The sequence below is a fragment of the Chamaea fasciata genome, unplaced genomic scaffold, assembly GCF_029207755.1.
Source record: "Chamaea fasciata isolate MVZ Bird 193981 ecotype frontalis unplaced genomic scaffold, bChaFas1.0.hap1 SCAF_3, whole genome shotgun sequence".
NCBI lineage: Eukaryota > Metazoa > Chordata > Aves > Passeriformes > Sylviidae > Chamaea > Chamaea fasciata.
In genome coordinates, this window is record NW_027094088.1 from 75194411 (window position 1) to 75219635 (window position 25225).

At 36.9% G+C, this 25225-nt stretch overlaps 1 protein-coding gene across 2 annotated transcripts in view; it reads right to left on the reverse strand.

Moving 5' to 3' along the window:
* Positions 1-339: 339 nt before the first annotated feature.
* The window catches only part of MANEA (mannosidase endo-alpha), a 91726-nt gene continuing 66840 nt past the window's right edge, over positions 340-25225 (reverse strand). The window contains exons 5-6 of one of the 2 annotated variants that reach the window (XM_066179535.1): positions 7702-7830; positions 340-560 (exon numbers count right to left, since the gene is read on the reverse strand). In XM_066179535.1, the coding sequence (XP_066035632.1) occupies positions 557-560; positions 7702-7830 (133 nt within the window). In that variant the 3' untranslated portion in view covers positions 340-556. The remainder of the gene's footprint in view (positions 561-7701; positions 7831-25225) is intronic. The other variant, XR_010720071.1, reaches the window with a different exon arrangement.

Here is a 25225-nt window from a genome sequence, read left to right on the forward strand (position 1 = left end):
GTTATATCTGTGATTCAGCATGACACTACAGCTTTCATTTTTTCTGTTTTCCATTTAAAAGCCTTTGAAGGGTAGCTTCTGCTATTCAATGCAGTATTTGGACATTCTGGTGAGATTTTGAGTAGGAATGTCAGAGGACCTTCTTTTTAAGCTTTGAGATTTCTTACCTCTGTCAGTGTGAAGACAGACCTTTAGTTTCTTTTTGTGCCTTAATTTATGTGCAAAGTAGAGCTACACAAAATGAAGGACTACGCAGAAATGTAATGCTATTTTTAGACAAGACATTTATTCTATGCAAGAGGCTCTACACTCTCAAACATCTTCAGATCAGGTGATATTTAATGTGTTAAGCCTCAAAATGAAAGACATCTTCGCAAGTACTGCACTGCAGTCAAAAGCAGATAAGCATCTAAATATAACAGCTCTCCTGGTGTCAAGAGAATCCTCAGAAAATTGATAGGCAATGGTGTTCCAGGATACCAGTTCCAAGGACTCTGGTGCACTGAATTAATGCTGTTGTTGGTCTCAAGGAATGCTCCTCTTTGGGGATGCTTCCCTACCTGTAAAGAGCAAATGAATAAAGATCTTGTCTTTCACAGTAAATAAATCAATATGCAAATGTCTTGAATATATTAAAATAATGTGACTATATGGACAAGTCATGCAGATAGCTGGAGTGCTGGTACATTATCTCTAGGAAGAGCTTTCATTTTAAAATATAAAAAAAGCCTTAATGCTCTCTACAGATATCACTATAAGTGATGAACAGGAAAAACAGCAAAAATTGTTAAGGTCAATAAGACTGTATTTTATCAAACTTTATTATGAGTGAACACACATCCATTTCAGAGCTGATAATAAAACTGTTTTATTGAAAAAGGGGCAATTTAAAATTGGTGTTTCTCATTCTTCTTTTTTTTTTTCTTTTCTTTTTTTTTTTTGGCTGAGTATATCAGAATCACTAGCAGAATAGCTGCTAGTGATTTCTTTCTTATAAAGGTTGCTTGCAATTACGGGAAAAAAAAGCTGCCTTTCTGTCATTACACATCTCAAAAGATGGATTTTCATGTAACATATGACTAAAGGCAATTACATGGGTCACCAATGAAAGTTGGTATGAAAATTCTATTCACCCTTCTAGAAAAGGCTACCTGGGAAATTAAACAGATAATGGGGAAAGGCTGAATAGTTTTGTTCAAGCTAGACCATCACTCTTAGAGTCTTTGTTTTCTGATTTAAAGCATGAAACTCTGTTAAAAGTTTTTAAGAGATTTGAAGCTGCTTAGAAAGATAATTATACTTATTTTTTTCCAGAACAGCAATATATAACTGGTATTTATATCACAGCAATATTTAACTTTTTTTTTACTACCCATAATCTGTCAAAAAGGAAATGCTTGGCAATTAACTCTAGAGGACTCCTGAATTTACACACACTACAGCCTTTCTGTAAACCAGCTTGAGAGATAGATGTGCCCAGTTTGCTATTCTCTACTTTTCCTCGATTCAGAATTGCAACTGTGTGACTGGCCAGAAGGGTCAAAACCCCATTTTCATATCAAAGACTATGTGTTTTTAATATGTGAGTTCTTGTCTAATAATATATTCTCTTTCCTATGTGGCTTTCAACCTTCATTTTCAATTGTTTTTGCTCTTCTCATTTTCTTTTCATTTCTCCTTGTATTTAGTGGATTTAGTTCAAAAGAGGGAGAATGCTGCGATTTTGTCTGACCAAGACAACATATCTGTCTGAATATTTGTTGAATAAAGTTTTGCCATAACAAATAAATTAATATAAGCAAGCTAATTGATTTCATATTTCAAATCCTGACATAATAAAGGAATGGTGAGATGCTCTTTTTCTGTTTGCTTTTTATGCAATATATTTTTCAGATTTATTCTTGAGTCTAACTATTCCTATCCCAGGTCTTCTGGCTATAAAATGATGTTTCATGTTTGCTGGCCAAGTATAGTCACTGAAGACATTCCTATGAACCTTGCTTTGAACCATTGTTTTTGATTACGTTGTGAGGGAAATCAGACAGAGATAGTGCTAAAGGCAATCCTGCCTCTGATATATTGCAGCTGTCTTAATTGCCAGAGTGTGAACAGCCTCGCCCTCACAGCTATGGGTGTGACGAGAGTGAGTTAGTTGGTGGAGAGTTAGTTGGAGTCTGCTGGCCGTGCTGTGAGGAGGAAGGGACAGGGGGTTGTGTGAGGAACAGATAAGGTAAGCCACCGTATGAAGGACAGAGAGGTTTAGGTGGCCATGCTAGGGACAGAGAGCAGAGAGCTGGGACTGCAGAAGGAAGAAAGAAAGAGCCAGAGCTGTGTGGAGCTGCCCATAGGATTGATGCATAGAGAAGGTATGAAAGACTTCCAGATAACACGGTGCAGATTCTTGAAGCCCCCTGAAGTTTTTAAAGAAGCACTCTGAGGCAGTGGCTGTCTCGACTATGACAAAATTTTATTGATATAAGGTTTTCACTGCAAATTTGACTGGATGTTCAACAAGACAGACCCCTTCTCCACTGCTTGCAGATTTGTCTTAACGTTCTTTGTCTTTCCAGACCTTCCCTGCACTATCTTCCATCTCAAATTATTCCTCCATCCCTTGACCTCTTCTCTTAAGTCACCTACATTATCTTACCTCACATTTTCTTCTTCCTCTTTCTCTCAGTTTCTTCTTTCTGTACCCTGAAGTATTCTTCTCATTCCTATGATAACACTTTGTTGGTATTTACATCACTATTATTTAACTTTCCTAACCCACTGGTTCTCTTTCTCTTGTGCACAAGTAGGCACAAAAGAGCAATTTTTGTCATTTAGGCTTCATCCTCTAAATTTAAGGGTGCTGGAAATTCTTTTGAAGACTTCAGAATATTGTCACACAAGACCATGAGAATTTTTAATGTGCATGTCAGCAAGATTTGTGATGTTATTAATAGACCTGAAAGCACTACTTCCTGTCTCCCAAGATGAAAGGTTTATGACAAAATAAGGAAGGAAATATCCCCTAATTCCATCATTGCTTGTATGAAGCAAAAGACACAACATAAATCCTGGAGAATGCAATGTTCCTGTCCACAGATCATCACATAACCTGTTCACAAACTAATGACCTCACCTGAGAACTAACAGATGTCAAACATGATCATAGTCCACTCTAAGGGCACACCACATATTTTGAACTTCCATTTTTCTAAAATACCAATGTACATATTGTAACTTTTTTTTTTTTTCCCTGGAGAAAAGATGGTCAAGCAGATAATCTAATTCTTCTCTAGAGTTCTGACTGAAGAGTAAGGGGCACTTATGTGATTTCCAGGCTTAACATATACTAGGTTCACACGGTGATCAACAAAGAACGAGGCAAGTGAAATGGACATGAGTGAATAATCTAGTCATTTTTTTTCTTTTCAAATGGATGTTTTCCATTCCTACCACCAACTAGACTTTAAATATAGTCAATATGCAGCATAGAGAAGCAGTGCTACGAGTATGAGGCCATAAATCGTTGCCACCTCCTTATTTTTATCTGTTACACTGAAGTAAAAGAAACTGAAAACAAGGTATGCTATCCTTATTCTATTTTTTTATCTCTACAGTTGGGTAGAGTTGCCCCATAGATGTTAAACATTTTTAGATGGGAAAATAAATATTGCATATGCTTTTAACAATTCCTGTACACAGAAAAATATGAAAAAAATCTGGTGTGGAATTTCTGGCAAATACACAGGCATAGGAAACTAAGGTAACATCAACATCTTTGACTCTCTTCCTTGCAAAACAATTAGCATAGTTTGAGAAAACCAAGAAGTGAAGCATATGCACTGAATTTAATAAAAAACCTACAACCCAACTGTTCATATGTCAAGTGAATTGAAGTGAAATAAAAATGAAAAATAGAAATGCAAAAGAATAGAAAGTTAGTATGATGCTCAGGAATTGTCACTCGGGCTAATTGAAAGACTAATAGCTTTGGTGAAAAGACAGTGAGAAGCTTGTGCATTTCAGAAAAAGCATCCTTTCTGCACCTGATCTGTAATCTGCCCATTTGCATCTGAAAAATATATTGGCATGAAAAAATATTACTGATTTACTGGCACTGTGTAATAGAGAAATTACAGCCAATGTGAAATAGGGGAAAAAAAAGATTCCCTTGTTAAAATGAATCAAAAAAATCAGGATAGAGAGGGTATCAAGAGGACCTCTGTGGTACTGTGGTTCCAGAACAGCAAAAATATTCTACAAATCCCTATTGTTTAGTTAAAAAAAAAAGTATATGCATATAGGCTACTAACGATTCTGTTTCAGAAATGTCTTAGCACCAAAATAGAAAATCCCAACAGTATTGTTTACTGAGTACAATCGGTCAGAGCAATTAAATTCAAGTGCTTTTGGAGCCTTTATAACAGCTTTTTTCTTCTGTTTGCTCATTTTAATATTTTCAGCACTTTAATTTCCTTAAAACATCCCATAAACAAACAAATCACTTTCCTAATGTCTCTTTGTCGTACAATCCATCACTTTGTAATAATTTTAAGAAATTATGAAAGATTATTCAGTGATAATATGGAAATATAATAAAGAAGAGAATCATTGTATGAACATTTTTTAGGAAACGGTCTGACAGGCTCTTGAAAAAGGGATGGAGTTTGTTCCTGACTATTTTTAGAGAAGAGTGATTTTCATAATATGACATGTTTGTTATAGCTTTGTCAGAGATTTCACAATTGAAATTTCATTTGTTTGCCCTGGTAGAATATGGCATCATGATATCAGAAACATGAAAACATTTTTTAAAGTGGCCAAGGTTAATATTGCAACTGATAAGAGAGATGTGATTATACTGCAATACTTCTATTCATTAGGAAGCACAGAGCATCTGAGGAAAAACACTTAAGGTTTTTTAAAGCCCCACTGATGTGTAAGTAGCAAAAGAAATATAATAGGTACCTAATTGAATCTAGCAACTCAACAATAAAAATACTATTATAGGTAATTATTCAAACAGACAAAACATGCAGGAATTGCTGCATCTCTATATACCTTTCACATACATTTAGAATCATCAAAATGTATCACACTGTGCAATTGCCAGCTAAATAGCTGTCCCACAATTCTTTTCCCCTGACTTTTAGTCCTTCCTTGCAAACAGCTCAGAAAGGATGGAGACCAGTAGACTGACTCCTAAGAAGATCCAAGACACACTAAGTGGCTGGCCACTGTGCTGGTCCCAGTGTATGACCCACCAAGGAAGGGCAGCTCCCATAGGGAGTTCAAGGAAAATCAAGAAGTATCTTAACTATCAGTGTGATCAGTCCATGAATCAGAGCTATCACAAGGTTAAGTTACAGTACAATAGCTCCTCCATCAAAAATTGCATATGAGTTTTTTTGACTAGTACTGCGAGCAGGAACTGTACTGTCAAAGTGAGTCAGTCCTAGAGAGGCCTTGGCTGCATCCTCAGTTTAAGGGCAATCAGGTTCTGAACTGGATATACCTGTTAATAATACTGAACTCTCAAATCAAGTTCAACTCATTATTTCTGCTCTATATTAAGGGAATTATCTGAGATGAGAATTTATGCTTTATTATTGATGCAGATCCCTTAATGGTCAGATGTCAGCACTGATTTGATATATTTTACATTTTTTCTCTGAAGAAAACAAATGAATAAAACAAATTAAATGAAATGAATGTCTACAGTGAATATAATGTCTGTACCACTCAAAGGAGTCATAGTGTAGTTCTGATGTATGATTCATGATTTTTGATTCTTTTGTGCTTTCTTTAATGAATGTCTCCACTGATCTTATACCTGTTATGCAGTCATGAACTTGCAATAGCCAGAAGTTATATAAAATAAATTACTCTTATTTGAATGCTCACTGCATTCAAATAAAGCTTTATAACTCTAAAATCTAGTGGTCATATTTCTATGACTTTATAATTTGTTCTTTTATTGTAGTGAAGATATGTATGACTAAATATTTGGGACCTAAGGGAAAACCTAACTGCCAAGGTCCCTCATGATTACTGGAGAAAGACCTGTCTGCAAAAACTGAAGCACGAACATTAAGCTGAATAAAAAAAATTCCTATTTCAATTCATAAAAGTAGGATAAACAAAAGCAGTTCTTTAAATATGGGCCAGCTCATGCCATTTGAAGCTCTCTGTAGTGGCTGAGCCTTCTGCATGGGATGAGAAAAAACCCTGTGTCCTTTGGAGGGATAAGCAGAAACCAAGGGAATGTTGTAATGCATTAACACCAGTATGAGATAGTTGTGTTTAGGCAATGAAATGTAGTTCTCTGTCAGATACAGCTGAGGCAACAATTCAGCTGATCAAATGCTAGTGTCTGCTGAAATCTTAGTTGGATGCCTCTAAATCCATTGATTAAAAATCTGTTAGCAGGTGGGGCTTGAATGTTTACCTTGTGTAAATACCCACACAAAGATACTGTGATGACAATGTCTCTATCTGAAGCTGAATCCCCTCCTGGCACTCAGGTTCAAGTCACTGACAAAGACATCCAAAGAGATTCTTGGCTTTTTATACAGTGGTTTTCAATGCAGTTAAATGCTGGCAGACATTTAGATTATTTTCCTTACTGTTGTTGAATAATACCATACCTATAAAACAGCAATTTTGCTAGAAGATGCTTTTATAGCTATGGTTGTGAAAGAGTGTTTTTCCTTGTTACATGCCATTACCTTCTTATGTGCATAATTTTCATCACTTTAACTGTAAGTTTTCATATTTGAGACATTGATGAGACAGTCATTTTGGGGCAATTACCTGATCTTCTTTTTATGTCCTTGATTCTTATACAATGAGGCACTACAGTGAGAGTTCCCTATTACTTTTTCCGCATCCTTTTTGAGTATGATAAAACATAATTACAAACACTTTGAAGTGAAAGAATGGGCATAATTGTGCAAAATGCTGTTCAGGTGTTGGCTACTCATTCTTTATGTCTTATATCCTCTGTTTGTACGGAATTAAGACTACATTGTAAAAGTGTTTCCTGAAAGAGCCAATGTCTCTGCAGATCAGGTGAGGATACTGTGTAATAATAAAAACATTATAAACTTTGAAGCCTTTTTTTTAACAGAACTGGTGATAAACAATAGGAAATGATAGCACAGAACCTTGTCTGAACTCTTCATAGTAGCTTATCACCTTGCACTAGAAATAGGATATCTGAGATTCAGATAAAAGCATAGATTTTCTCCACATAGGATGTTCGTATCATAAGGCTATAGCCCCAGACTGCAAAGAAAATGGAAGGTGAGATACTGACTTCTCTGTCCTTCTTTAATGCTGCAGAGAGAGAAATTTTTGCTTCTCCAAGTACTGGCTTCATTGTAAATAGAATATTTTCTGTATTAAGGCTTTAAGAGGATAAAAGAAGAAGATTTACAACAGACTTCACTATACAAAAAGAAGACAAAGGTTGTATGCCTAAATGAAAAAAGTAGAAAATGCACATCTTAATGGAAGAGTACATTATCCAGAAGATGCTTAATTTTTTACCTAGAAATTTCCTGATTATTTGTAATTTGACTTTCTTTGGTGTATCCTTAGGTGTGCTCAGAATTAACAGTGAAGAAGAACTTGATACTGGTGTTATTCCTGTGGGTAAGTCCCAGTAAGATTTACAAACCCGGCATGTTTACCTCAATTTTCACTCACTGGAATGAGGATTTGGTGCCCCTGGAGTCTGGTAGCAGCTGGTTCTGCTGGGTGAGTGGGGAAGTATCTGCCAAAGACAGGTCTGGCATGGGTGTGATGCGTGGGCAGGTGTTTCCACAGGTTTTCTGCCTGGAAAATTGCATGAGAATACGCCAGGTTGCAGAAACACAGTGAAGAGTTCCGTTACCTCTAGTGTTTAACAGATGGATTGGCTAGAAGAAAAACATAGTTCTGCATTGTAAAACTATAAGATGCAGACATTTCAAAAGGAAATTGAGATCCCAGAAATTTTGACACTCATCTTTTGACTGCTGTCTTTCTTGAGGAGTTCAAGGTAATAGATATTCCCAAATAAAGTGTGCAGGGACAAATCACAAAATTTGTTAGTTCTGTTCAGCCTAACCTCTGCAATGGCTGAGTTGCTCAAACTGAGGTGGAGTAAACCTGTACCAAGTCCTGTCCAGTGATGCTTGGGACACCGAAGAGTGAAAAATCAGGGCAACACAAAGGATATAGATACATTCAAGGAAAGAAAACATATGAATAAACATGTTTCTCTGTGTTTGACTTTATTACATGTTTGTAAATAAGGTTGTTGAATACCATGAAAAACAATACTAGAACAATCTAATCTTGAGCTGTCTGCCTTGAAATGACTACTATTAATAAGCACAGGATGCTTCCATCTCTTTTCTCATTTGATGTATGTCCCATTCAGCATTATTATTATTATTTCTAAAATAATATATTTGCTTCATAATGTAAATGTAATTTATACTAAACACCACTTTTTTGCTTATATTATAATATTTAAAAAATGATAGATGGTGTTGTACACTCCTACCGGGAATGTTCACAAAGCTTACTACTGATGGGATAATATTTTGTATTATTATGGTTTCCAGTAATGTGTTTTATTGCTTTGAACATTTGCTATGCAGTCCCACTCAGAAATCTTTTTGGTATCTGTCATGGTTTAAGCCGAGCTGGAAATTAAGCTTCAGACAGCTGCTCCCTCAACACCCCTCTCTCCCTGCCACCCTGGTGGAATGGGGAACACAAAGTAAAACTTGTAGGTTGATATAAGAACAGTTTAAAAATAGAAAACAAAGTAAAATAGAGTAAAAATTATTAATATAATAATAGTAATAATATTACTATTTTTCATAATATAATGGTAAAAAAACCTTAACAAGTGATGCATAATACATTTCCTCACCACACACTGACTGATGCTAGACTCTTCTTCCTCAGTCCAACTCAGCCCCCTTTTCAAGTAAGTTCCCCCAGTTTATATACTGGGCATGAAACCCTGCAGTGTGGGATATCCTTTTGGCCAGTTTGGGACACCTGCCCTGGCCATCCTCCCTCCGATTTTTTTTTTTTTTTTTTAAATTTTTTATTTTTTTTGTGCACCTCCTCACTTGCAGAGCACAAGACCTGGAAAAAGGTCCTTGACTTAGAATAAACACGACCTGGCAAAATCCAAAACATGAGCATATTATCCACACTATTCTCATTCCAAATCCAAGATACGGTACTGTAACTGCAACTGAGAAGAAATTAACTCTATTTCAGCTGAAACCAGGACAATATCTTAATAAGATCAGGTATATTTGAATGAATGATGTAAGATTGATGTACCTACTCCAATAAATAAATCACCTGCTAAACTCAAATTACAGAAATTCTACAAACTGAACCTGAGTAACCAAACTTGAAGCTCAACATTATTTGTCAAGACATGACAAAGCCTATGACAAAATCCACTGAATATGAATATATATTTTTGCTGGGGAAAAAAAGGAAAAAGCAACTCACATTCAACATTTGATCTGCAATTCAGAACAGAAAGATACAGCTTGTCCTGCTTTTATGAACTTACCCTACAGATTAAACCAAAAGATAAGTAAAATATGGGTATTTTAGCTATGAAAATTTCAAATATGGGAATGATAATTTCAAGTATTGTGTATCTAATTAATATGAAACAGAGACAAGCCATTTGTGACTATTTGATGGGCTGGATATCTGAAAGGGGTCTAAACTGCCAAATAGTTATCAAAGTAGAATGTGGTGAAAGAGAATGAGATGAGATTGTTATTGTGTGATCAGGCAAAGAACATTAGCAACAATGGAAAAGGAAGACATCAGTGAAGAGAGACTCAGCACTGTGTAAGTACATCTAAAAGGCTGCCTTCAAATTCTGGGAACATTTTTGTTCATTGCTACCATCATATCCTTTCTCCACCAAATGTATTTCCTCAATAATAATATCATTATTAACATATATCTCTGAATAAATTATTCACATTTTTTTAATTGTTGAACTTGGAAAGTCCCCAGTGCTTCCTGACCCACCAGCTTGCAGCACCTGATAAAACAGGTAAAAGTAACAGGCTATAGGAATGCCACAGCCTCGCTCTCCTCATCTCAGTGAAGTTCTATGTCTCATCAGTTCTGTAATTGACCAAGATCTGACACTGACAGCTGGCTAATACAAACTCTGTTTTCCTTCCCCAAAAACATTAGGAAAACACAAGACTCGTTTGATTCTGGTAAGCTATTTCTGTTTCCTGAGATTCCCTGTCAGCAATGTGATCACAGGTATCCCTGTGCTGTCCTGCAAAGTTTTCCTTATTTCATTTTCAATCTCTGTTATCTCTTGGAATTGAGAAACATTTTGTTTTCACTGAAGTTACAGACAGCAAAGAAACAGAGCTGTACATCAGGAAAGAGTTGTTTCCTTAATCTTGTGAAGCCTTTAGCTATAGACTTCACCGTGTACCATATGATGTGAGCTACACCACATGTAGGCTCTGATTCAGCAAAACACTTAAGGGCATATTTTCAAAGGAACAAATGGCAGTTATGCAATGATTTGCAACTGTGGATGAAAATATTAAGTATCCAGCTGACATATGTGACCTTTAGATTTGGGTCTACAATCTGTGTAGCTGCCAATACCTCTTTCAGGGCATAACAATTCAGCAAAAGGTATAAGTGTCTGATTTGTGTTTTAGGACAAATTACCACGAAATCTTGTACTCACCATCGCCCACATGCAGAAAATGCAAAAGCATTTCTGTAAAACTGTAAATCTTAGACAAACTGAACTAGCTGCATTCTGTATAGAGTAGCTCCCTTGAGAACAGCATGCTTCTCCCTTGGTAAGACTAGATCTTAAAAGATCTAATATTTGCAAAAAAAAAAAAAAAAAAAAAAAAAGGAATTAATATATAACCAGTTGGATACAATTCTATCATTGTCTTCCCACTTACGCTACCACAGAACAGCTGGAGGTCTAATAAATGTTTTGTATCTGTGTTGAAATAATGTCAGTCAGCACGGTTGCAAAAGTGTCGAAATGCAGTGAAGTCTGGAGTGACAGTGTGAAACGATCATACTGACATTATATATTTTTTGATGTCTATTGTTTGCTTTTCTGCGTCAGACTTGTCTGGAAACACTTGCTGTCTTCGAGCAGCTTTCCATACTTCTGTAGACAAGAAAGAAAAAACTACAGACTGTATAAAGCAAGAAGAGAAAAAGTCAGTAAAAATTATTGCATTGGTTTGCCTCTGAAGTCACAAAAGCAGAACCCAGGAACAAACTTTCTAAAATCAGTAAGACAAATTCATCTTTGACTCATGTGGAAATCAAGAATAATTTTAATATCAATAACTGTAGTGAGAATAAGCCTAAAGCCTCAAGTTGCTGTTTGGAAAGGTTGTGAATGTAGAGATGCCTCTTTTAGACTGACCAGCCCAGGAGCAGAAACAATGGAAATATCACAGGAAATGCTCCTCTCTGTCACACAGCATTTTTCATAATAAAACAACTTGCAAAACAATATGAATATTTTTACTGTCAAACATTAAAGATTGTCAAATAATCTGTGGTGTTCTCTGGCCTGTTCCTAAGGCTTGTTTTGGTTTAGGGGTAAATATCACATGATGAAGCCATTTAAAATATATGTCTGTTATTCTTTGCAACAAGAAGTTCTAATTATTTGCCTAATTCAAAAGATCTTGAAGTAGATTGTCTCTAAAGAAAAAAAAAAATTTTGAGACTGATTTGGAGTCTTTGGAAACAATGACAAATCTTTTCAGGAATGTCAGAGCAAGTCTGTAATACGGTTACATATATAAGAAAAGTAAGGAAGATTTAGCCATATTAGTTTTCATTAATAAAGACTGATGTACCCTGGGAAATGTGTAAATCAAAACTTAATTTTGTGCTTGACATGCTTATTCCATTTTGAGAATTTGCTATTTTGCAATGAGGACAAGACATAATTTATATTTGAAAGGGGGTAGCATTTTTCATGCTTTTGATTAATAAATGAGCATTATGAAGCTGATCCAGGAAATTCTTGCATATCTCTGTGAGGCACTGATTTTTCTCATTAAGTCTAGCAATTTATATAGAAATTACAGTGAAAGTTATCTTACAGACATCATATATAAGACATAAATAAATGCTATGATTTCAAATAAAAGCTGAGCATGATAAAACAGATTAATGCAATAGTCCAGTGAAATAGTTGACATATTGAATCTATTGTAAACTCCCTGTTTATACATTTTTAAATAATATTTGAGGTCTTGTTATTCTAAGGATGAAGGGATTGGGCATCTTGTTCTGAGTGCAAAGTTGGCTGAGTCCATATGATGGCAAAGTGCTTCCAACCCCAGCCTGTCTGTAGTGGTTTGAAAGCAAAACAAATGAGAGGCTCCAAGTCAGAGATACAATTTAATAGGAAGAAAGGAAAGAAAATAAAATAAAATAGATGCAATAATACAAAATACTACTGACAGGGTCAGAATACAACCTGAGCAGAGTGATGGAAGCAGTCCAGATGAGGTGGTCTTCCTGAAGCAGTGATCCTGTAGAAAGGTCTGGTAGCTCGGGTCCTCTGGGAATCCAGTGGGTAAGCGCCCCTCTGGTGTTCAGAGTCTCAGCTTATATCCAGGCTGGAATGCTTGGTTTCTCCCTCTGGGCAGAGCATCTCACAATGGGATGGTGAGTCATGTGATAAGGCCTGATGGGCCCATTAACAGGAGATAGTCCAGGAGGGGGTTATCTGTGAGCTGTGTAGCAAAGGTGCTGATGGGCCCATTAACAGAAGATAAGCCAGAGTGGAGGAGGCAGGGAGCACTGCCTCACCTGGTTTCAACAGTTCATGAAGATGGTGATAGAATATACTTCAACCCAGGACACTGTCCCTGGCAGCTTACACTCCCCAGCTCCCTTTTCTTGGCTCTTGGACAACCTCATAATGAGCCAATTTAAACTGGCTAAACAGTGCTAAAGCTCAGGGAAATATTCAGTGTCTTTGTTACGTTTTTTTCCAATTTGTTGGTAAACCAGCTCATGGTGCAACCACAGAAGATCAGTTTCTGGGTGGTGGCTAAAGGTCAGGGGTACAGACCTGTCTGCACATATGCCACCAGCTCTCAGTTAGACGAGCAGCATCTTATCTTTATTAACTGTCCCTGAGTTCCTGAGGTTCTCCTCCCAACAAAGCACTATGACACATAACGAGACAATGAAACCTGATGTAAAGGAATTCGTTGTTCTAGAATCAAGACAGAAAAGAGAGTTTGGATCAACCCACGAGATAAAAGATGATGGTGCAATTTAGGAAGAAGGTAATTTTAGTTAAAATAAAGAAATCTTGGGGCTGGCAGGGAAGCTAGGGGGGAAATAAAATACTAGGATGAGAGGGAGTCCAAAGAAATATCAGAAAGGGGAATGCGTACAGGCTGGACCAGCTTTGCAGGTGTTGATAATACTTCATACTGTTAATATGTGAGTGAAAACAGAATTTCTTCCTCATTTGTAGGTGAGGAAGACTTCATGCTATTGCTAATAATTTCACAAATCCTTGTTAGCTGTCTAGTTATTATGTTCTGTCTGTGGGAAAGGAAAATACATTTTGAATAATAGGCAACGCTACTTTCATTCAATTACGCAAAAATGTCCTCACACATTTTTGAGAACCAAATCTTCCAGAGACTTGGTCCTTCAAAGGCAGATGACAGCTGTTTTACATCTTTTTGTGTTAGTTATTTGTGATCAGCATGACCCTAGTGTAATTCTCAGTGAACAGAAGAAAAGATTTTTCTTTGAATTCCTCCAAAATTTTTGTCTAATCTTCCTCTATTATACAGAAAACCATTGGTAATTACCATTGCCATTGGTAATTCTGTCATGAATGGTCACTGAAAGAGGCTAATCAATTCATGATGGAGAATCTGTCAGTCAAATTTCACTATTGATTTTATAACTTTATTGAATCAAATGATTTTTACCATGATGGTCATTTACTGAATCATTGCCTTTCATTTCTTTTGTCTGATATAAAACATCTCATCAGACTGCTATATACAGCTACTTACAATTGGAGCAAAATTTTGTAACACCTGAAAGAATTGTGAAAGAGAGGCTTAAGAGATTTAATCTATTTACATCCCCTAATATGCAGTGTCTCCCTGTAAAAGAGGGAAGTTCTTTGGTCTTTAAGGATTTTTCAAACTCAGGATCAATAGGAGTTTCCATTTGGGTCTCTGGATGAAGTCTGAAAGACCATTACTTTATAATCAGTTAGAACAGAGGAGAGGAGCAGTTAGATGCAGAAAACCCTGAGACAAGTAGTTGTGGGTTTCCAGACAGTAAAAGCTTTGTGGATGAAATGCAAAGGAAAAGCCTGCTGATAATAAGAATTGGTGGTGTTGGAAATAACCCCAGATTCTGTTAAACTTCACACTTTCACCCCTCAGAAAGCTGATGTGTCTGCCCAGGTTCTCTGTAAGCTCTGAGCAATGAGTCAGCACTGCTCTCACAGCCAGGGTTGTGTAGACACACATTATGGATTAAAAGAAATTCTTTTGAATCCTGAACGTATCAAAATAAGCTCACATTCCCACAACAGGATCTATGTTTTACATCATTTTTGTTAGCTTAGTTAACTTCTTCTTTCTGTAATTTGAATGAAAGAGAAGTGTTTTTAAAGATCATTTCCTTAATGGACATTAGTGCCACTGTGTCTGCAGAGAAGCTTTTCTTTTCTTTATCAACACTCTTGGCAAATAAAAAATAAAATACAATTATCTTGATGCAAAAATAGATAAGGACTGCAAAACCATTCCATTTTGAAAAGGGAGATCAGATTAAGCTATAATAATGGACTGAATTTTTATTCACTCATTTAAAGCTGGTAAATGTTTAACAATAATAACTGAAAACTTCTTTTTACAAAGCCTCTCTGGTTTTCTGTTCCCTTCATTTTTCCAGTCTAAATTGACAAGAGTACAGCAGAGAGTTACACAACGGCAAACAGAGAAGTATCCTTGCAGTATTTCTAGCTGAAACAAGGATATTAAATGCTACATGAACCAACCAAGCACTCAGAGTTATCTAGGATATTGACTGCATATTTTTGAGAAAGAGGTCTCCATTCACTGGTTATTTACTCATTCTAGTAAATTTCCCCTGCTTTTCTCATTTTTACAAGTATTCAAGATTAGATAAGTAATCTGGGAAATTTTCCAGTTTCAACTATAAAGTAATAAATAATTGAGCTTCTTGGCACTTAATGCATGAAATAGGATCCTTGTGGTCTGAAACAAAGACTGAATTCAACAATTTCACTCTGGCAAACTCTATTTTCACAGTGGAGATTGCACTATGAAGTTACAGTTCTGTCTGCAGGAGACAGAGGTTTCTCAGAGGCTGTTTCAGTACTCAAATGAATTGATTTGGGAACCATGAGCGGTTCATGATTGTCTGTAACTTTCGCTTATAGTGAAAAGCATTTTATTTTTACCAGATAGGAGATGTTTGATTGCTTATAAATCTGTTCCAGGGAAGAAATGCAGAATAAAAGAACTCTGTCAGGTGAGTCCTGGTCATATCAGCTAATAACCACCTAGAAAGTGATGAGACACAACAGAGGAGAAAACTGGCATGAAAGAAGACAAAAAAAGGAGCCTAGCTTCTTTCATCTGAAAGCATCTGTTCTAAGTGCAGGGAGTCCTGTTTCTCACACTGAACAGTGCTTGCTAAAAAACCAGAAAAGCCAAAGGGGTGGGAGCTCCATCTTCCCAGGCAAATGCTGCAACCTTGAGATTCCTGTGGTCTATTTTTTTTTCTGGGGCCCAAGGTGCCAAAGCTCCCATGCAGTCAGATCTGCTCCCAAAAGCTCAGGAAGCCTACAAGAGTGAAGTTCACCCTAATGTTGACAGCCAGAGACAGGCCAGCTCAAGTCCTCTCCAACTCCACCAACAGCAGTGGAAATGTAAGCATGGGATGTATATGGACTTCTATATGTGGACAACTAACTCGGAGAATCCTAACCTCAAAGGGAGCCTCTCCATGCATTGCTTGTTGCTAAAAATGCTGCTACCTCTGTGCTGTTAAAAACAGGAGGGACTCAGAGCATGGGCTTGGTGTGTCCTAACCAGATTGTGTTTAGGGGTGTACATATACATTATGTAAGCCCCTGAATCCCTTCAGGCTACAGAAGGCAAAGAACATCAGCAGATGTGGCAATAACTTGCTGTATACTATTACCTCTTATGTAAAAGGAGTAGGATTTCTTCATAGAAAAAGAGAGAATGCAGCACTGCTTTGACTCATTGACTCACCTAATGCGATGCCTTGTTCGTAGTCATGAGGGTGGGCATAAGTAACATAAGTAGCAATAAGTAGCAACTGCAGGAAACCGAGACAAAATAAAAGAGGATTTTTCTGGTCAGTGTGGGGAATGGAGAAAAACTCTTTAGTTTTAGATCCCGGCGTCTGCAATACACAGAAGTGCTCTGCTCTTATTTGGATTTAGCCTATACCCTTCATCTGTGAGAAATTTGCATTTAAAAGAGAAATAATATTTCTGATAGAGATATGATTATAAATCGGCTTTTGGAGCACCCAGACCAGCATTTTTCCTAGATTGTTCCCCACAGTAATCATCCACCAAACAGAACATACAGAAAAGCTTTCTGTGACAAAGGACAGTTAACTGGGCTTTGCTCTCTCCTGGTGGTACAAATTATTTAATAAGTCTTTTAAGCTGCTGTTTTTCCTGGTATTTTACAATGTATTACTGGGAACATTGAGATTTTTCCCCCCCTTTTTGAACATGATATATGAATCTCATGAATACTATCTGTAGGTAACATTTGGCTGTCTTCCAGAGCAATGAAGAGGACAATGCTGGGATCACAGTGTGGGGGTTTTTTTTGATTTTTCAGTGAGGGGGAAAAACATCCATCACACTGTGAGTTACTATCACTCTTGAAATCTTTATCCACAAAACAAGAATGGCTGAAATGTTTGGGTACAGCAGAAGAATCATAAAAATGAGACACCAAAAGCATAAAAAATTACGAATTTTTTCCTTGTGATTCAGCCAGTAACAACCCCACTGAGAACAGAATATGTAGCTGCACAGGATATAATATATACTGAAAGACGGGGGAAGATGTTTGTTTGTTAAATCAACGTTTTTCCCTTTTCTGTAGCGAAAGAATAACTTTTCCTCCTTTCCATCAAACTCAAAATTATGGCTAAGATTTTACCTCGCTTTTTCAGTAAGAATTGACAATAGCAGCAGACTGTTAATATTGTCCCCTTGCCTGCTATATTACTTGGTTTAAAAACTTCCCAGAAGCTGTCATTTTCCAAGGACAGCACTGAATCTTTCTTCCTCTGTCTTACCAAAGTGTTACTGAGCTACTCCTTGGTACAGGTGAATAACAGGCTTCCGATGCAATGCTTTGCTGCTTTTGAGAACAATCTCCTGTGTAGTTTTGTCTCTGATCTCTGAAAGCAACACAGTATATTTATCCGTGCTATGAGGGATAATTTTTACTTTATGTATCACCCTATTTAAGTGAATTTTTGAGGATGGGTGAATTTAAGGAACAAGGTCATTGCTGGCCACTAATCTGTCAAATATGACTGCATCCATCTTTAAAAGCTGTGTTCAAGGAGGAAAAGGCCAAATTCCAGACCCGAGTGCTCACTGCAATGGTTTTGTCTTCACTGTGTTTGGCAGCTCTAGATGTCTCTATGTGACATGTCCTATCCTCTGAGCACACTCAGATGTAAAAATATTCTGTATGCTGAGAGTGCTAATGACCTCACAGCTCCCTCTTTGTGGAGGAAGAAGTCACAGCCCCCTGAATCTCCTACAGCATTTCTTTCCTACGTAATTAATACTGGTTGTGTCTAAAAGTCCTGACTTTAAGCAGTGATGAATATATTGAAAGCAATTGCCAATTCTTAGAGTATTTTAATGGTGATTTTTAAATAAGGACAATCTTAATATGAAAGGTCAATTTATTCTAAAATGAAATATTTTTGTCCTTATGTACTGAATCATATTTAAATACCTCTGAACATTCTTACTTTTTGAAGTCTGCATTTTCTGTCATGCTTGCACTTTTTCCTTGACACATTATTGAGAACAGTTTTAAAACTATATAGTTTACATCCATCATTTCCAGTATATAAAATGTCTCCATTTATAAGAAATATTGGCAAGAAAGCTGTATGGGAAGAAAGAAACATTTTAAAACATCATTGCTAAAATTATTGCAACACAGAGATTCAAAAAAAATGGAATTTCCTATAATTAAAATTTATGCTAATACTGTTCATTACTCTTGATGTGGATGGAGGTTAATAGTTGGTTTTTTTTTTTTTTTTTTTTACTTTATAGAGAAGGGTATGCAAGTCAGACTGCTGGGCTTGAGGCAGTCTGAAGTTTTAACATGTGCTATTTCTTCAGTGGAAGTTGTGGAGACTGATTTGTGTCTTTCAGTGGAGATATTTTTCAGGGTGATTTCACAGAGGGAAACGGAGGAACTGGAAATTACTATGGACCAAGCAGGAATATCAACAAGGCAAACTCTTAAAATATTGCTAGTCCAAAAGTATTGCCTGGAAGTTGAAAATCTGACTTTAAATGTTTTCTTTTATTGTTCATCCTGCAAATGCAAGATTGGCAAGTATTCTATACTTTCACAACACCTGTAGCAATCAGCTGATGTTCTTCACATGTCTGGCAAACTATTCTTTGCTATTATTCTCCATTTATAAGAATTCCTACCAATTTAGAAATTAGTATGATTTCCTTTCCAGTCCCCAAAGAAGGGACTAATTTTATTAAAAAAAAAAAGAATAATATGCTACTGTTACAATTTTGTGTCAATATAAACCGTTACTGCTTAGTGATCACAGTAATATTCCTTAGCAGTAATTTGTAGTATCATAAGAAATTGAAACAACATTCTTCAAAACCAAGTCTTTATCAACAAGACCAACTCTTCTGTACTTTAGTGGTGGTATTGGTTTATTTTATTTGGAATTATTTACATTAATATTCAATGTATTGACATCTTTTTAGGGACTGAGCCAATGAAGATAATGGCAAGAACATCTCAAATTCTTGGGGAGACAGGCCTGATCAGGCTGAAATACCCTGAACTGCCTCTGAAGAACAGAAGAGCACACATTGGTGAATACAGGAGTAAGCTACACCATCTTTTTTAAAGGTAATTTTCCTAACCATTGTTCAGTTTAAGAGCAGGGAGACCTAAGGAAAGATTTATTCTTTCTTCTAATCTTTGAACTTTCCACTTGAGGCTTTCAAAGTCTGTTCTTTAGTACTTTGACTATGTCTTCACATGTATTGCAGGAATTATTCTATAGGATGCTGGGGATTTGCTCTGTACCTTGGGGGCAAAGGGTGGTCAACATGGATTTTTCTTCTTGGAATCAAAGAATCAGCAGTTAAGATTTTACACTATTTCTCACAAAGGTAAGGGTTAAAAAAAAGTTGGGTTTAGAAAAGTTCCACTCAAGGAAGGTTCCACTCAAGTTGGATAAAAGACTATAGATTTAATTTCCCACAATGACTTCTTGATTTACCTGTGATTGAAGAAAAAATTGGTATCTGATGTCCTTACAAGCTGAAAATCCTCTTCTAGGATCAAAAATCTTTATATACTAGAGAGTCTTTAATGAACTTTAAGAACTCTTTAAGGAGTCTTTGAAATCCAAACTTTGGTTGAAAAGCAGCTGCTCTTGGGGTATGGTTTAGACTATTTCCTATGACCTACTCACCAAAAGAGTCTCAAAATTCAGATTTGGTGAGCTAATAATATTCAAACTGGCTCCTGAAATCTTTCCTCAAATCACTCATCAGAGACACTTCTGGATGGATAAGAGCATCTCCACTCCACAGGCTTTGAGTGATGCAAATGACTTCAGCAAAGGCAAATAGGAAATATGCACACCTCTCAGCTCCTCATGCAAAAGGAGTCAGAAGCAAATGTGGGGGAAAAGGACAGTTTGGCAGTATTTGAGAAGCCACCTTACTGCAGAGCCTGGGCTGCTCCTATCCTGGGGGTAATGAAAGATCTTGCTCCTGCAGCCTGCCAGAGCAGAGCCAGAGGCATTCTGCTTGTGACACACTGCTCCCGAGTTTCCCCTCTAGTTGTTTGAGCAAAGCAGCTCTTGCAATGGCTATTGCTGCAGGGAGAAACCATCTCAGTTCCCGTGGCTTAATCCAACTCATTCAAAGTTGTTTATTGACTAATTAATGACACCTAATTCACTGAAAATCAGTGTGTTACATATCCAGGACAATCAGTGTACTATATATTCAGGGTCAATATTGGCAATCCAACAAATAAATGATGATAGTAGATGCATGCAGAGCATTAATAAACCATCTATTTCCCAGCCCGTTACTAATCCCCAGGAACATCCCCTCCCCTGCCTCCCCCTCCCTTCAACCCCCTAGGTCCCCAGTTATCCCCAGTCTGTCCTGGGCCCATGGATCACAAGCACTGCCCCCACCCAAGTACATCCCTGCAGGGGTCACTGTCAGGGCATGGGCTCCTACCAGAGCAGTTCCCTCCTCTTTGTCTGTCGAGGGGGAAGCACACAGGCATCCCTAAAACTACAAACAAACCTCCAGGGAAAACATCAGTACAAACATCTACACACACATGTGCACCCCAGCATCCACACAGGCTTATGGTTGAATTATCCTCTTTCTGGATTTTGGAACAGAGAGAATTTTTATCACTTGTAAGAGAATTGACAGCGATGTAAACACAGTTAATAACCCTTAAAATTGTTCAGTCTTGTTAGTTGAAGTACATTTTCTTTTTAAATGAAAATTTCCTGTTTCTGTCAAAGCTACAAAGGTAGGAAAGATTCTTATCTCCCCACTAATTTTCAGGCTATGCTAACTGGGAAACAATCAGCCTTTATAGCTACCTTCCTCTACAGATATTAAAGAAAAATGAAGCTATTAATGGGATAAAATCAATTTTACTGAACAGTATTCTAATTAAAAAAGGGAGATTATGGTTTGAGAAAGGAGGGTAAGGAGTAAATTGATGTGCCACCAGTGAATAGTCATCACCAAATACCTGTAGGAAAGCCAACACCAGCAAAATGGAACTCCTCTGATTTTCTGTGAATGTGTTAGGAGGCACTAAGTATCTTCATTCAAACAGGGTAATCTCTGATGTGTGATCTTAGTGTCATGTGGCTTGGTGATGGATCACCACAACTCTGGGCTAAATGAAACACAGATAAACAGGCTATGTAATACCTGCAGAATAGTGGGCCTTTAAGACATACATGTTTTTTTACGTTAACCAGGGGGAAAAAATCCACAGACTCTAGCCTGCTTCCTTGTTTGTATATAGTTAATTTTAAATTTAAGACCTAAGAGCTTTCAGATGTACAAGGTACAACCTGAGTTGAACAAATGGATGTTAGTCAAGTAAAGTAATTTTTCCAGACTAGTTTAGGAAACTGTGCCAATCCCTGGTGCAATATCTGGTTACACTTCCATAGAAATATGACATAGAGAGGGCTCTGATTCTGCATGCAGTAATCTTAATTTCATGCTAACATGCATGACCAATTGATTTCCTGTACTTTTCACCTGGAAATTGTTGTTATTTCTCTTTCATCAATTCACACATACTGCCTTTTTGGCTTTAATGACATTTCCTTGCAAGTCCCATGCTATGGCAATCAAAACTGACATAACAAAGTCCACAGGCAGTACTGCACATTTCAGAAATACAGGGTGTTTCTGGAGAGAGAATGTGCCATTTTCTTTTCCTTTCCTTCCAGTTCTGAGTGACAGAGGTGCTGCTTTCCTTTCCTCTCACGTGATGTATGAGATAGATATTATTCATGATTCTGTCAAGTGGTTTCCTTCAAGGCCTTTAATTTTTGTTAGGTTTTTTTTTTCCTGAAGAGAGATGTAAGTTCCCTGGTTTAAACACCTCCTGCATGGTGTGCATAATCTCTTACTATTTTCTTAATTGTGTTAAATGCAGTCAATGGATTTTCAAACAATCACAACTTCATTGCAGCTGCAGATACACACACAGTGCTTTATCCTTTTCACCCAAAGATCTTGGTGAAATTAAGGTACATTATCAGAAATGGAGTATTCAGAATACTCCATGTTAACCTTGGTTTGAAAGAACCTCTGGAGGTCATCTAGACCAGCCTCTCTTTTGAAATGGGTCTTCAAGAGCAGCGACTTCTCTGCATAGGCCTAGCAAGTGAGGGAAATGTGCATATTGCATTTCTAAAGAGGGCTACGAGCCAGTTCTGCAGCTATGGAACAAATGTCTGATCCAGAATATGCAAGTTAATTTTGTCAGTGTGAAGAGAAAATTAGGATTTAGGGGAAAAAAAGAGAAGCAAAAAACCTCAATGACAGTTTCAATAAGTAGTCACAACACAGCCTTTTCTCCTCTCTTCAGCTACCCTGCATTTAGTTTCTCAAATTGTATGAGATGCTTTTTATACTTAATTTTCAGTCTTTTATCTGCTGTAGTGTTCTCAATCATCTCTTCATACTTCTTTTTTTCTGCCTGCCTGAATCTCAGTTTGTGCTGAAACAATTGGTTTTATCTGTGCTCTTTGAATCATCTTTCCAAATGGACATAGAGGTCACTGAGCCAAAGTGTTCTTAAGTGCATAAATATTTTTTGAAAATGGAATTTAATTCCTAAGCCAAGTAGCTGCTTTTGAAAAGTTTTCCTTTATGCAATATGCACAAGCCAGAAAAGGAACTAAGTTAACAGGAATCTCGATACCACCATGTGTTATGTGGTTATGTATGAGTATATGCTTAGATAATACGGATTTTGAATAAATACAAACAGAGAATTCATGAAAAATGCATTTAGGAATATAGAACTACAATATAGGATGTGAGATAATAATGATAATAAAAGGGAAAACAACGGACTATAATTTAAATATCATCTTCTGTCACACTAGACTAAAAAGTCTGGAGAAAGTACCTATATATTTATAATGATATCCTGCTCACTTGTCACTGAAGCTGATGGAAATTCTCTCAGTCTATTTTCAGTTATTGTAGCTTCAGTTTTTCACATGTATTTCAGAAAGTCTCTCTTTCCCTAGGAATCTCAATATAAAGCGAATAATTCCTTCAGCAGACCAGGTTATCTGTCTGCTAATTAAATGAAACTTTATCATCCCTAGCTTGTACATTAGGACTTTGTTAGGTAATTGGAATAGAAACAGATAGGATTTTAATATTGCACCCCTTCAGAAGTACTTATTTCAGTTGAACTTAAGGGAAATACATGTATTCTGACTGGACTGGACTTCAAAAACCTCTAACAAGGTTGGTACATTACGCTCACATAACTCCATCAAAACCCATAAAGCTGCGATTATACTGCTGAGCAAGATCAGTGGGTAAGATTTGGTACGCCATTCAAGAATTTATTTAAGAAAGCTCTGAATATGAGGTATCTTTAAGTTAAAGCTTTGGTGGAAGAAGGATTGTCAGAGCTAATACTGCTGGTGAAGAGCAGAAACAGTTTTGCTGTGTTAGGAATAAACCCTCTGTGATAGTTAGCAATGGAAATGACAAATCATTTCTCATAGTAGTAAATGTAATCTTAAATGGATCTTCAATAACATGCTAATTCAGTCTGGTATCTTGACTGTGGAATTAATTTTCTAATTGCCAATTTCAGGTCGCCATGCAACCGCTTCTCTAAATTTCAAGGTGACCTTTGTAGGGCCATAGGATACAATCTACCTCAGTGAACAACAATGTTGAATCATTTAAAGACCACTGTTTAGATTTTGCAATAAATTGTCCTCAGAGAATTTATCAAGCATAGGAAATACTAACTGAATGGCTTTGTCAAACATATCTATTCATTGCCAAGACATAAATGTTCAGATGCTAAGGAGAGTTGTTGTTGCTACATTGAAATGATTGATTCTCATATTATAAAATCCTTATTTGATATAGGGATCACAGGCAGACAGTGGAAGAAGACAGAATAGGAAAGTAGGAAGAGGGAAGGCAAGATATATTTTTGGTGTAAAGTGCTGGAAAGGAAGATGCCTGGAAGGCTCAGGAAAGGTAGTTGCTGCTGATCTTGACCATGATCTAAGGTAGACTTTCTAATACTCCTTTCTAATAATAGAAAGATGCAGGGCCTAATGTTGGGTAATTCATTGAGCTGAAAATAATATGATCTTGTCTGAGGGACACTTTTTCAGGAATCACTACATACATTTTTAAACCTGAAAACTGAAAGAGCAGCTACTCTGATTTGCTCAAGCAAAGCCCAAAGTAAATTAACTCTCTGTTTAAAATCTGGAAAACCAGTTTACTTTTTAGTCTCTTGTGAGGACCAAGTGATACTTCTGCAAGTAAAGACCTGGCAGAGATCATATCAGGGCCAAATGGAGCAGAAACCTATGTTCTTGTGAAAGCACATTTGATTGCCATCCTGTGGGAAAGATACCGGTTAAGGGTCAGAAAAAACCCTCTATCTCTACCTCTCAATTCCAAGTGAATTGGCTCAGCAGTGAAATGACAATATATTGCAGCCATCTAAAAGTGAGAATCAATTATTTTCCTGTAGTGCAACCAGGCTGCTTTGAGAGATAACCCAGTAATGAAGGAAGCATCCTTTTCATCCCCATGAGGCAGTGCATCTTCACACAGCTTCTCACAACAGGCTGTGCCTGAAGGCAGAATTTCGTACCCTGCTGAAATGATCAAATGAACAGTGTAAAACTAAAAATTCTACTAAAACTGAAAAGACTGTTTAAATAATTTGGTTGTATAGATTATAAAATTCTTTATTAAATCTGAAAGACAAATCAATTAATATGTTAACTGAGTCAAAAAAACCGGCTCGTGTGCCAAAGTAATACAGTTGTTTCTCTGCTTTAGGATCCTGTCCTGAAACCTCTTCTGATTATCTTAAAAAGAGCTCCTAAAAGCTCCACACATCAGCACACATATCATCTGACAGTATATCCAAATTGGAAAATAGAAAAACAGAAAGCTGCATCAGTTTTTGGTATCCTTGAGAAAGGGAGACTTTCCTCCAAACTAATTCAGACACAGTGAAGATCAGTGCAGTTGTGTTACATTCATAATCAGTTTACTAAAAAAACCTCAACC